This window comes from Belonocnema kinseyi, chromosome 2 (assembly GCF_010883055.1).
Source record: "Belonocnema kinseyi isolate 2016_QV_RU_SX_M_011 chromosome 2, B_treatae_v1, whole genome shotgun sequence".
NCBI classification, from domain to species: Eukaryota; Metazoa; Arthropoda; class Insecta; order Hymenoptera; family Cynipidae; genus Belonocnema; species Belonocnema kinseyi.
Genome location: NC_046658.1, coordinates 103,473,074 through 103,488,111, shown reverse-complemented (window position 1 = coordinate 103,488,111; position 15,038 = coordinate 103,473,074). Strand labels below are relative to the sequence as shown.

Here is a 15,038-nt window from a genome sequence, read left to right as displayed (position 1 = left end):
CCTGGGTCGGAGCAGTGTTGTGGAACGAACGTGTTATTTACTTAAATAGCACGAGAATTCTGGATCAATCTGAAAAATCTCTATCCCTTCCACACACTACTCTTTCCCCTGCCGAGTGAGTCACGCCTACCTCGAAAGGGAAATGGCTTAATGGTGTAATAAATAATAATATTTTGGATTAACTATGTATCTTTTCTTGTTGAAAATTCCTCTTTTTGCTTCGTAAATTAATATGCTTTGGTTGAGGTAGCACCTAGTTTGTTGTAAATTCGTATTTTTTCATTGCAGTCCAGGCTTTTTGAATGTAAATTTATTATAATAGTTTCGTTGGAAATATCAACTATTACATTTTTTATTGAGAATTAATTCTTTCTGGTTGAAGATTCATCTCTTTGGTTAACAATTTCAGTGTTTCCTTGCATTTTTTGTTTTTGAAAATTAATCGTTTTAACTGAAATGTTGATAATGACACTTTTGGTTGAAATTTGATGATTTTTAGTTAAAAAATTAAAATTAATTGGTTGATAATTCATGTATTTTGTAGAAAATGCATCTTTCTATAAAATTTTTTAAACAATAACATTTTTTCAATTTCCTGAAATAGGGTTGTTTCCAAAGTCAGATATAATTTTTCCAATAAACGGATCTCGTAGTATATAAAATTCTAATCATAAAAACGCCCATAAAATATTTTTTACATATTGTTTACTACTTTTAATTTAATGTTGAAATACGAATTTTCTATCATGATGTCGATTGGAGGACCCCTTTGGCGTCAAAGGGGTCGGATTTTCCACTAATCATAGCTTATGTGTCAGTGATTCGCAAATATATTTTTCTGTGTCAATGTTTTGTTTTGGTTATGTGCGGGTATCGAAAATAGCAGTCGCAAAATATTGTTTAAAAAACAGTATAAATATGATAAAAACATTCAAAAATAAAACTTTTGTATAAAGAATTCATTGAAAAAGTACTTAAATATTTACTGAACATTTCGCAAATAAGTACGATTTTAAAATGTGCTAATAATTATACTTACTGTTTTCCTTGAGTGTACTACTTCTGAATCTTAATCCAGATATTACAACAGGAGTACTTTTTTGTCAAATAAACCGTAACGAATAAAGCTATCAAATTAAAATAGTCAGAATTGAAATAGACCATGGCAATTGACAGCAAAGCAGACGTATTTATTAATTTATTAAATTATTATTAATAATAATTAATTAATAAATATTATTAATTTAATAACATTTGATCTAAAATCGCGTAACAACCATATTGTTATAAATAAACTAAGCGCCCAATAAAAAACACCTTTGGATTTTTTTATGAACATTAAGGTGTCCCTTTTTTAAAAATTATTTTCAACCATTTTTCTACATCATTTATACGTCATAAGCGTACATTTTCGTAAACCCTATATATGGATTTGAAACTTTTGTCAGTTATTACAAAACAAACTAAGCGTCTGATCGAAAAACCAAAAACACCTTTGGATTCGTCTCTTTAAAAGAAACAAGAAAACCGCACCTAGATTTAATTATTTGAAAAATGGTTTTAAAAAAGGCTTACCCGGGTAATTCGAAGACGAATCCAAAGGCGTTTTTGGTATTTATATCGAATGCTTAATTTGTTTATCATGCTTTGCAAAGCTTGAAATTATTAACAGATGATGAAATCGTTAAAAAAATGGTTAAACAACAAAAAAGGGTGTTTCGAATCCAAAACCGTTTTTGGTTTTTATAACTGACGCTTAGTTTGTTTATCATGTTTTGCCAAGTTTTAAATTATTATCGAACTATTTATTTGTTAAATCAATGGTAAAAAAGGGGGATCTATATATTTCGGAGACGAATTGAAAGGTGTATTTTGTTTTTCTAATGGTGACATAGTTTGTTTATCATGTTTTGAAAAGTTTGACATTATTAACAAGCTATTAAATTGTTTAAAAAATGATTAAAAAAGGCTTACCGAGATATTTCGGAGAGAAATCCAAATGTGTTTTCGGTGTTTTGATTAGACGCTTGGTTTGTTAATCATGCTTTGAAAAGTTTGAAATGATTAACAAGTTATTTAATTGTTAAAAAATGGTTAAAAAACAAAAAAAGGGTGTTTCGAATCCAAAGGTGTTTTTGGTTTTTCTAACAGAAGCTTACTTTGTTTATCATGCTTTGCAAATTTTTTAATTATCAACAAATGATTTCATTCTTTAAAAAGTGGTTAAAAAAACGCGCGCCTAGATATTTCGCAGACAAATCCAAATGCGTTTTCCTTTTTTTTTTTATTAGAAGCTTATTTTATTTATATATTTTATTTGTGAATATTGATATTTCTAAAAAGTTTTTAAATACCCGTTCCCCGCTTGTTGCTGCTTGTTACATCACTGAGATCACGTGACAAAAACATCACGTGACGTCAGCGCCAGCTGCCTCTACCCAGAGAGAGTCACTAGTGCCAGCTCAAAATGGCCGACCTGTGAGTAGTGGTACTGTAGACTTGCAGCTTCAAACGTCATTTCTCGATCTCGTGTGTGTCTAGTTTTGTGTTTCGATCCGCTAATATGATATCTTCGATCGTCTCGCGAATAGTTATGTGAGTATCCCATGAATTCCTTGTCAGTATAATGTGAAAAATTATCTGTGGGTCATCTGTGTAGTGCCAGACCAGAGTGCTCAGGAGTGTTCTCAGGCCATCGCAATGGGGTTGCGAAAATCTATTTACCAATTTTATTCACCTTTCACTTCTACGATCCAAACACCTGTGAGTCTTGATTGTTAGTCGTGATTTTTTTACCATTAACGGCGTCGTTTCTGCCCGACATTTCAAAAGAAACATCGCTCGGCAAGTGAACTCCATAAACGCAAATAGAATTCAAACAGTGACAATTGAAGTTCAGTGGATGTTGCCAGTTGCAAGTCAACTTAGTAGTACAGCACGCTGATAATCTTCTACAAAAGCTCTTGTTTTCTGAGCTGCTGATATTTTGAAACGAGTTGTCAAAAAATATTTCCTTATTTGACACAACGATTGAAGTGAAAAAGTTCATGTAGCAACGTCGTTAACAAGATAATATTTCTTTGTCTCTGTAACCTCAAGATCTGACGTCTGAAGGACAAAAATCGTGTAATGTAAAAGATACGAGTGGGAGGTAAGCAGTAATGGTGCAATGATCGTTTTTAAATCTCCCGATCACCGGTGTCAAGGTAAATCGCTAGCTTGTCAAGTGCGGCACGAGAGATATATACACGCCAAGGATCATGATGAAGGAGAAAAAATATCTTCCTTTTGTGCGATATTCCCGTCGTTAATTTACACTTTGAGCACTTTATTACGTGCTAGTGAAAGTGCATCTGCTCACGATAATGCAACCTCGTCTATTGTGGAAGTCGACGGCCAGGCCGGACCTAACCTAACTCTTTCTTGTTCTGGGTTTCTCACTGTTTGCCAACAGTACCTACTACTCTTAAGAGCCTCTGTTATGAAAGTCCTCCTTTTACTCGCGCACAAAGAAGCAATAACTAACTAGGGAAAGGTCAGGATTCGTACCGTTCATCTAGTCTATGACATTTTGCACAGACTCGATTCTAATTTTTTAATTTTTGGAATTTCAGTTTCGATCAGGACCTACAATTTTGCGTAGTCCCACACTGTGTAGTTTGGATTTATGTGTGTAGCCTAAAATCTAAAATTGAGCAGTGGAAAAAGTATATTTATTATCTGAGTGAAATTTCTAGTTTTCTAACTAAATATTTTAAACATATTAAGAATCAACCTTAATTTTTATTTAGCGTTTTACTTTTTACTTGATAAATTATCATAATTTTTATTTATTTATAGCAGGCTTTATAGTATTTTTCCTGTTCCCATTTTTCTTAACTGAAATTCGAACTTAACTAATAGAACCCAATAAGAAAGTCGAATTGTTTTTTGTTGAAAGTTTATTCTGTTTGGCAGAATTTCGTAACATTACATTTTTTGTTGAGAACTCATATTTTTTATTAAATTTTTTTATTATTTTAATAAATAAGTAATCCTTGTTGGTTGGAAATTGAACTGTTTTGGTAGAAATTTAACTAATTGGTGAAAGATTAAATTTTCTGTTAAGAACTCATATTTTCGGGTTGAAAATTCAACTGTTTGCAGGCTTTGTCTTTTTGGTTTAAAAATTCAACAAATTGATTGAAAATTCGTCTTTTTTGTTTTGAAAATTCAATTATTTTGCTTCATTTTTTATCTTCTTTTTAAATAAAAATTCATGTTTGGAAATATTTATTTCCTTGAATATGCCTACTTTTTCAAATTTGTCCTTTGTCATTGAATCCAAAAGTTTTTGATTTAAAATAGAAATATTTTTTGGTTGAATTTTCAAGTATTACCTTTTTTCCTGACAAATAACTTTTTTTTTAGTTAAAAAATCAAATACTTGGTTAAAGATATTAGTTGGTTTGAAATTCATGTGTTTTGTTGAAAATATATCTTTCTTGTTGGAAATTTGCCTTTTTTGATAAAAAAAACTAATCTTCACGGTTGAAGATTTATATTAATGATTGAAAATTTAACAATTTTATTGAAATTTTTGTGCTTCTTAACTGAAAAATTATTTTTGTTGGAAAATGCAACTGCTTTTTGAAAATTCGTCTTTTTATTGCATTAAATTGTTTTTTTTTTTATTTAAAATAAAAATATTTTTGAGTTGAAAATTCAACTGCTTTGTAGGAAATTCGTCTTTTTATTTTAAAAATTCAACAATTTGTTTGAAATTTTGTTTTATTCATTACTGAAAAAAAATTTCTGGGTTAAATATTTAACTTTTGTTGAAAACTCGTTTTATTTTTGAAAATTAATTTCTTATGTTTGATGTTTAATATTTTTTTCGTAAAAAATGCGACTGCTTGTTTGAAAATTTATCTATATCCTTGAATATTGTACTATTTGTTAATTTTTTGAAAATTCAGCTATTTTGGTAGAAAAGTCAGTCATTCAGTTTAAAGTGAACTTTATTGTTGAAAATTAAACGGTTTTGTAGAAATATCGTCTTTTTGGCTTGAAAATTCAACAGTTTCTTAAAATTTGTATTCATTTTTGTCTGAAAAATATTTTTTGTTTGAAAAATAATCGCTTTTGGTTGATTTGTACTTTTTGGTCGAATTAAATTGTTTTTTATTTGAAATAAAAATTTTTTTTGGTTGAAATATCAACAGTATTTGTGATTAAGAGCTCATTTTTTGTGGTTGAAAATGTCAAGTATTTGGTTCAAAATTGATATACTGCCTAAATATTGAATATAATATAATGAATTGAAACTCATTGCGGCAAAAAAAAAACTTTAGATTTAGTGCTTTTGCGGCTCAATTGAAAAAATGTTGGTACTTATCTATAATAATACTAATTCTTACTTGAACTCATTTATTACTAAATAGAAATAAAGTAATTTATTATGTTTCTGTGATAAAAAAAGTATAAAAATATTTCAGCCAATCTTGTAAATGTCAGCTGATAAAATAAATGTGTCATATTAACTTTTTAGCTTAAATTACTCACTTTTTTAATTAAAAGAAAATAAATAAGATGAATCAAAATTGAAAATTATACGAACGTCATACTTTAGGCCGAACATACGTTTTAATTGCTTTTAAAATGAAAATACAATCTTGTAATTAGAAGTTTGTCCTTGCAGGCAAAATAGCGTGAATGCCTTTATGGTCTAGATGTTGGCTTTACCGTATCGAGCACTGTTCGTGCGTGCCCAAATTTGGAAACCTACTCTTTGTGATTTTTATTTTTTGATATTTTACATTAAATATTTATGTACTATAAACATTAGATTATCCACCTAGAATCTATAAAATCGAAGTCATTTTTAATTATATCTAAATTAACTGTATATCTTTCACTTTTTGGTTTGGCGATTATTCCCTTTTTTTAGAGAGAGCAAGATATTCGTCAGGGCTATCTGGAAAGGACATTACTACTTAGAAGGGGTGACTCGTTTGATCGTGCCATTATTTTTCACTTCCCTAATCACAGAAAATATTTTGTTAATATCAATTGGATGCACACATTGTTAAGTAACTTTGACAAATTTAACTTAATTTTTTCTTTCTTGAATTCTTTGTTTCCATCTTTTTAGGTTTTATATTAAAAAAATTGCATTCTGGCGGGTCTTTGAGAAACAGAGATTTGTTTTCGCTTTTTATTTCCTCTTCTCTCTTGAACTGTTGTTCATTTTCACGTAGTTTTATTTAAATATAACACGTGTTTCTAAGTGTCAGATAACGGATACCCTCGTCAGCTGTTCGCACGAGGCATGTCACAAAGCGCGGGTTGCTGCACTCTCTTTGTCCTTACTTATATTCGCGACTACCCACACTAGTCCGTCTTTATTGCGTCTTGCGACTCATGTCAGAATGACTCATATCTCATGCACTTGAAAACAAAGTAGCTCAAGGAAAAACCGAGGGAAAAACAGAGAGTTGAGGTGATTTTGTAAACATTTAGTGTACGCGTTATAAGTCGCGTTAAAATTGAAAAAATAAACTCTATGAGAAATGTTGACGCAAATCAAATAGTACTGCACTGTCTAAATAAGAGTCACAATTTGTATGCATATGAATTCAGGAATTCAAGTGCAGCCCGCTAATGCCACTATTTCTTTACTTTTCCTTCCAAAATATATGTCAACTTCTTCATTAACGGGCTAAAGTAAAAAATTCGCGATCTCAACGAATAACAACATAGCGGAAAATTTTTAGACAATTTGAGGGGATGAATCTCGATGATTCCTATGCATTAACAAAGTGGTTGAATTTAAAGAGAAGGAATTCTTTTAAAAATGTAATGTTTGATATTTTAACCAAGAAAATATTTTTAATTTAAAACAAAAGCAATTGAATTGAACCAAGGCTGACAAATTTTCAATAAAATAGTTGAATCCTGCTGCAAAACAGATTACTTTTTAAACAGGCAGGTCCATTAAAAAAAGGTTTCTACAAAGCAGTTGAGTTTTCACCACAGAAGATTAATTTTCTACCAACAAAATTGATTAATTTTTAATCAAATAGTTGAATTTTCATCCAAAAAGATTAATTTTTTATCAGAAAATACGACTTTTTAAGGATATACAAAAATTTGTATCCATATAATTGAATTTTTAGTCAAGAAGATTAATTTTCTACCAAGAAAACCCACGAATTTTCAACAAAATACATAAATTTTGAACCAAGCAGTTGAGTCTGCAACCAAGAAGGTTAATTTTCCACTGAAAAAAGATGAATTACAAACAAAAAACATAAATTTTTGACCAAACCGTTGACTTTTCAACCATGATGATTAATTTGTTACCAGAAAAGACGAATTTTTGAAAAATTACATAAATTTTAAACTAAACAGTTCAAACACAAAATGCGACGTTAGTCCAAATTTTATTGAACTAATTTTTAGGTCATATTTTTGTCTAAATATTGTTTAGTAAATGAATTTTCAACGAAATAGGTAATGATTGATATTTTAACATAAAGATTTTAATTTAAGATTAAAAACAGTTTCCTTTTACCAACAAAAAGAAAATTTCAAAATAACATTTGAATCTCCAACAGAAGTAGAATAATTTTCAACAAAAAAAATTGCATTTTAACAAAAAAAAAATATATTTTTTACAAAAAGACGGATTTTCTGCAAAAGCGTTGAATTTTCTAACTGAAAAAAACGAATTTAAGAAAAAATTCATTTTCAACAAAGTAGTTAAATGTTTGTCCAACAAAAATTTGTTTGTATAGACAGAATTTTCAATAAAAGAGTTTGAATTTTAAATAAGAAGTTTTACTTTGCCTTTTAAATCTTTTAGAATATTTTAAAAGATTCCAGAAGACTCAGATAGTTTCAAAGCTTTCAGGATATTTCAAAAGATTTCAAAGTTTTTAAAATTTTCAACGAAATTTTAAGAAGTATTACAAATTTCAAAATAAGTTATGATTGATGAATTAATGAAAGTAATGATGTCGTAAGATTTCCGAAAATTTAAAAGATTTAATAGATTCAAGGAATTTACAATATTTTAGATATTCATAGGGTTTCGAAAGAAATTAAAAGGTTCTATATGATTATAAGAAATCTCTATAGATTACAAGGATTAAAGAAATTGTTGAGAGTTTTCCAGAGATTTTAAGGGGCTTTATCAAATTTAATGGGATTTTACGAATTTCCACAAGATTTCAGGAATTTTATCAATTTCAAAGGATCTCAAATGATTTTAAAAAGTTTAGGCTATTTTAGAAGATTCTAAGGAATTCAACAAGATTAAAACATTCATCAGAGTTTTCAATACATTTTGTAGGATTTCAGAATATTTCAAAGTCATTTTTAGTTCTAAATAATAAAAAAATATATTTTTTCTTAGTGAAACATTAACTACACTGGGGTTTAAGTGGAAAAGTTCAATTAAGTGAATTTTTAAGAAAATTGCAGTTTTATAACAATTTGTCTACAAATTTAAGGTTACTAGTTTAGTTTTAAATATTTAACCAAATTTGAAGGCATCACAGAACCTTCATTTTTTGCGCACTCTGCTTCACCGACCTTAATACAAATGGACTTATAGGGGTTTCTGAGGAATTCTACGTATGTCTGAGATGCTAAGGGGTTTCGCTAAAAAATATAAGGGATTCAGTATAGAATTTACAAAGAAATAATTTGATTTCAAGGGATTTCTGCGAATTTTAAGTTCTTTTTAAGATTTCAAGAGTTTTAGATATATTGAACAGGTTTACTGGAGATTTTAACGGATTTCAAAGCTTGTCGGGTTATCAGGTTTCAAAAATAGTTAATCTCTCGATTTATTATTTTCTAAATTACATGACACTGCTTTGAAATTCTCAAATTTGTCCGAGGCCTGCACGTCGTATTTCAGTAACACATGATTCTTTCTTTTGCAACCATAATAGGGTTGTTTCGCAATTTTAGATAAAATAATTTTTCAATAAATAATTTAAACCTAAACTCAAGGTGGGCTATACATTTTTTTCTGTTGAGTAATTCTACAGAAATCAGAGATTCTCATAATTATCCATGTGATGTGGACATTATATCATTAAAACAAGAAATTCTATAATACAGTAACGAAACATAACCTATAAGGCTGTTTAAGTGCAATATAAGGCTACTTAAGTGCGTAATCTTTTGAGAATAAGTAAGTACATACACGGATAAAACATTTATATATATTAAATAAAAAATTCACGCATTGAGAAGTTAGATCAATTATGACAAACAGTAATGGTACGGCAATTGTTAGCAATAATATAAATTTTGAAACTTTACCCAATCACTCATAAAATTTTTGTAATTATTTACGAAAAAAAAGTGATGAACGGTTTTAGACTTGTCAAATCGAGTTCGTCAATTCTTTCGAAAAATTCGCAGATTATTTTCGAAAATACATCAAAGTCCAATGAATTTTTCTCATATCCGAGACCTAGCTACTAGTCCGTGACTTTTTTACGTATACATTTTTTCGTGTATATGCGCTTATCGGTTCACTTTAACTCTTAGTATTTCTGCACCTAAGAAGTGACAATTACTCTTAACCTGCACATAACCAAAACGAAAAATCGGCGCTGAAAAATATATTTGAGAATCACTTACACATAAGCTGTGATTGGTGGAAAATCTGGCCCTTTTCTCCAATCTTCACCATGATAGAAAATCCATATTTCAACATCAAATTAAAAATAGTAAACAATATCCAAAAAATATATTATGGGTGTTTTTAAAATTGGAATTTTGTAACCTAAAGATCCATGGATTGGAAAAGTAATGTCTGACTTTGGAAACAACCCGATTATTAACGATGGGGGGTATTTGATTTATAGCCTCCCCATAATTCCTTTGCGTTTGGTGATGAATATCTCAGGATCGGATACACGCAATCGCGAAGCATACATGCGTGACTCAGGACATTATTCGAGTCGGTGGGAATGGCAATTTTCGGAAAAATTTAGCTGTACCAGGTCAATGTACCACTGTAGGTCAATGAATCACTGTATCAATACAATCACCTCCAGTGACAGCCCGCGACTGAATCCGACTTAATCAGAAGTACTCGCATTTGTCTCGAAGTTTGCCCAGGGGAGAGGAAAACTTCAGAAAACCATCTTCCCAAGTATAGCTACCACATTTTAACAGATATTTAGACGATTTAAAAATGTATGCGATTTTTTGTAATTTGAGGAATAGTAGTAATCATTTTAAAAGGTACTTAGAAGCTTTAGAAGTGTTAAAAAGATAAAAAATTATTTAATGTTTAAAATATTTTGAAAAAATTGTAATAAAATGTAATTTTTTTTAAAGACTTGAAATAAAAATTTCGAAACTTATTAAGAGTTTTGAAAAGTTTCAAGAAAACAAAAAAATTTCTATAGATGTATGGGTATTTTATAAATGATTTTATATTTTTCAAAATTTAAGGAATAATTCGAGTCGCAGTTTAAAAGATGTTTGAAAATTCTATTCTAGGTAGAAATTTCATCTTTTCTGTTAAAAATACAATTTTTTGGTTGAAAATTAATTGTTTGGTTGATGATTCAACTATTTTGTTGAAAATTTGTCTTTTATGATTGAACTCAACTTTAATTTGTTAAATTTTTTTATTTTATTTATTGAAAATTTAATTTGTCTAAGTTTGGTTGAAGGTGAATTTTCTAAAATAAAAAATTTATTTATTTCGTAAACAATTCGTCTTTTTTGGTAGAAAATTAATTTTTTCGGTTATAAATTCATCTCTTTTATAGGAAATTCATTTGTTTGGTTTAAAATGATTTTTTTTGTTAAAGATTCTTGTTTTTGGATTAAAAATTCAAGTGTTTTGTAGAAAACTCGTCTTTTTGGGCGAAGATTGATTATCTTAGTTCAAAAATCATCTATTTGGTTGGAAATTTAACTATCTTGTTTAAAATAAACTTTTTTGTTGAAAATTCATATTTTCAAGTTGAAAAAGTAAACTATTTTGTACTAATCCTTCTCTTTTTGTAAAAATGTCATTCTGTTGGTTAAAAATGCAACTGGCTAAAAAGTAAAGTTTTTTTATGGGAGATTCAAATGTTTCTTTTTTGCAAATCCATTTTAAATAATTTTATAAAATGTCGAAAAAAATTTTAAAGCAGAATTTTTCATATTTTCATGATTACACAATTTTACGAAAAATTAGAGTATGTTTTAGACATATATAGAAGTTCTGAAAATATACAAAAACAATTTAAAACTTTTAAAGAATTCAAAAAATGTAATACAAAATGTAAATTTTCGATGATTTTGAACAAAAGATTATGATATAGTTTTTAATTTCTTTGTTATTAGCGATTGATTATGTATTAATTATTGAAAAGTTATTTCGAAAAACCATTATATTCATTAATTTTGAGGCACTGATTAGTATTACAGAATTTTCCGTAACGTTACTAACGTTAGTCCGGAATGAGCTCAATTTCGTTATTTTAATACTAAAAGAATTTTACATTAACCATGTTTTGAACACATGTGCTTATAATCAAACTGTAATAATAAAATATTAGAAATAGGTTTTTTGTTGTTGTAATTATGCTTTAATAATTAATCATTAATTAATAGCTAATACCAAAGACTGTAAAAAATATGTCTAAACATTATTTACCAATTAGAATACTCAAAATAGATAACCAAACATATGTTTATAAGAAATAAAAACTGTCATGTTCAGTAAATCTCGCAGATAATTAAAACATCGATATTGTATTATATTTCCCATATTATATGGAAATGAATTTTCTGAATAATTAACTAAAATAAGAATGTGTCGAAATGTCTAAAGCAATTTTATTGTAATATAATTGTATTCGTTTCTACTCGATATCATAAACTACAAAAATATTACAATGACACCCTTCAATAGCTCTTCCTTTTATAGAAAAGTATCACTGTTTTTTTTGTTTAAATATAATAAGATACAACAGTGCATAAAATTGCACATAGTAAAACCTAATGTTAAGAGCGTTTTATTCGTGCTGCTAGTTAGAAGATTTGATGTGTACGACTGGTAAATAAACGGAAATTTGGTGGGCAAAAATTAGTACTAAAAAATTTAGTAGATTTGAAAACTAACTTCTTTGAATACCTTAGTTCTGAGATAAACAAATATTTTTTTAAAGTTTCGAAACCCCTATATATTAATTCCCAATATTTTGATACATTTTGAAATTAGTAGGCTTTCCTTTTCCCCTATTTAAAGAACTCCGTGACCTTGAAGTTTCTCATTCTGCAAAACAGTTGACAGCTGGCGAAAATAGTTGTAACCATTCCCATGTCGACTTTTGGTAAATTTTCATTGCCACACTTTACAAATCCCGGTTTTGGTGAAATACTTAGCATTTGAACACTCCAACAGCAGGAAAACTCCCATCAATGGCGCTAATAAGACTGATGTTTACTTTCGACCATGGCCCAATCAAAATACACTCAACTTCCAATATAAGAACCCCCGGTTTACAATGTTCCTAGAACAGCTGGTCTCGAAATTTGTGATACGGAGAGCGCTGAAGGCATAGTTCAGTCAAGCGTGACAAACAGCAAGAGGACCGCACACTACGCGCGTTAGTTCCATAAGGTTGCGTCATGTATTCACATCCAGCAGAAATTATTCATTCCACCCTGTTTATTTACGTTTAGATTTCTCCAGTTTAGAATCAAAGCTAATGCAAGTCATGTCTGAAACCGTTCTTATATCGGGAGTTGAGTTTACCTCATCTTCCCGCAACAAATCTAAAAAGTATACTTTTTGAACATTATAAAAAAATAGTCAGACTTATTTTAAAGATCCTCAGTTTTTAGTGCTCTTTTAATTTCGCCAAGAGAAATATGTATTAAAAATATACATCAACCCCATTGGGTATAAATGTAGCGAGGCCATTACGTTACGAAATCATGTAGCCTTCGTTCTGCTTCGTGTTATCTGACGTTATTCTATGCCGTACTGAGTCCAGTACGTGTTATGTACTTGTTGAGCGACTACGTACGAGCATCTGTCCACTTCTTCGAACTGAAAGCCTAGCATGTCAGGTGGTAAGGCTACGTTCACTCGAATTCTGCACGTTTGATCGTCGTAAATCCCATAAACCCCATTACACAACGACACAAGATAAGATTTCATCGTGATTAAGGCTTAACAAGTGACAGCCAAATGCATCTGATAGAAATCATGGAGAGATAATTGAAAATTCCACAAGCAAGCCTTAGCAGTTGAATGTTTTTGATCACTGAAATCTCCATTATTTCAAATCAGATTATTAAAAGAATTAATACAAGTAGCCAACATACATGCGCGTTAGGACTTATTGAAAAAAAGTTTCTTTCATTCGAAGTTGTAATAAGGTTAAAAATTTTCGTTTGATAGTCAAAAACACTTCCCTAAAGTTCCATTAAAAAAAAAGTTCTGATATCTGCATCGTAGATTTAGTCGTTAAAGACTATAACTAATGTTATATCTGCATATCAATAATGCTTTTGAAATCTTTTTTACCCCGAACTAAAAGACCTTGAGTGAAAAAAAAATATAAAAAATCTGCTTTTTCGCTATTTTCTTAGAGTTATATCAATTTCTCGTCCACATGATCGATAAATGTGTGATATGTGTTATCGGGAATATATTTTTAATATCCCGCCTAGAAAAATATCGGTGAACTATTTAGGGCTAGGACAAACCAGGTTAGATTTCAAGGACTGTCTAAATGATGATAAAAAAGTCTTTAGTTTTAATGTTGATTTTTTGTACTTTTACCCTGAATGTTTTTGGAATGTGCTAGAAGTATTTGGATTCAACTTAGAACATTTGTTGTTCTGATAGGCTAGCCAGCACCTGACTAAGGCCCGAAAAGACCGACTAGGTGATAGGGAAAAATCCTTTTTTTAAAGTTCTTTTTTTTATTTCCGATAATTTAAACATCCTAGCTGTGTTGCGAAAAAAAAATTGAATTTCGGAATTTTTAAGCAAAGGGCCCGTGAAATAAACACTATACTATTATAAATAAAAAAGTGAAAATACTCAAGTTCCAATTCAATGAAATTTGTATCCGATTTGGATGTTTTTTTTTAAACCTTTAGAAGTTTCGTAATATCCGATGAAATATTTTGAAATCTATTAAAAATGTATGCATATTGTTCAAATCTCTCTAAATTCCTTGCTGTCTTCTAACTTAGTTGAAATCAACAAAAATCCTTTAGAATTCTTTCATGGGCGTTAAAAACTCAAAAAAATTTGAATTGCTTTGAAATATTCTTGAATCTTTTGAAATCCTTAAAAAATCTGTGGAATTCATTGAAATGTTTTAAACTTCAATTTCTTTTTGAAGTGCTGTAAAGTACCCTGAAATATCTGGAAAGTCTCTCAAATCTTTGAAAATATTTTGCAATTCCTAAAAATTCTTTGAATTTCATTGACACCTTCAAGAGTGTTTTTATATGTCCTGAAATATCTTAGAACCCAGAAATTATTTTAAATCGCGTGAAAATTTTTTTAATCACTTGGAACCTATAACATCCTTTGTAACATTTTGAATCGATCTAAAGTTCCTTGAAATCTTTTGAAATACTTTGAAATATGTTGAAATCATTATAAATCCTTTGAACTATTTTTATTTACTCAGGAAAATTGGCAATTTTCTTAAACTTTTCAAAACCCAAAGATATATTCTGAAGTCTTTTGCGAGATTTTTCAGGAATTTCGTTACGTCTCTATTTTTAGACATATTATAATTATATATCAAAGATTCAGAATAATATTGTACTCACGAAATCTAATTTTAAAAATGGAGTCAGTTTGAAATACGCTGGTCCAAAAAATAATGTATAATTTGGGAATCAGTCTCATGATAACAGTAATAAAGCCCAAACTGATGAGCCAAATGACGAAGAGGTATATTGATTGAATCAGATTTTTCTTTCCATGCAACAATCGTTTCTTAGAACGTATTGGATAAAGTAAAGGGTCTTGTACACTCTTTCTCGATTGGCTA

General features: G+C 29.3%; 1 protein-coding gene across 1 annotated transcript in view; it reads left to right on the top strand.

Moving 5' to 3' along the window:
* The first annotated feature begins 2,461 nt into the window (after positions 1 to 2,461).
* The window catches only part of LOC117182922, a 79,499-nt gene continuing 66,922 nt past the window's right edge, over positions 2,462 to 15,038 (top strand). The window contains exon 1 of the mRNA XM_033376035.1: positions 2,462 to 2,595. Coding sequence (XP_033231926.1) covers positions 2,564 to 2,595 — 32 coding nt within the window. The 5' untranslated portion in view covers positions 2,462 to 2,563. The remainder of the gene's footprint in view (positions 2,596 to 15,038) is intronic.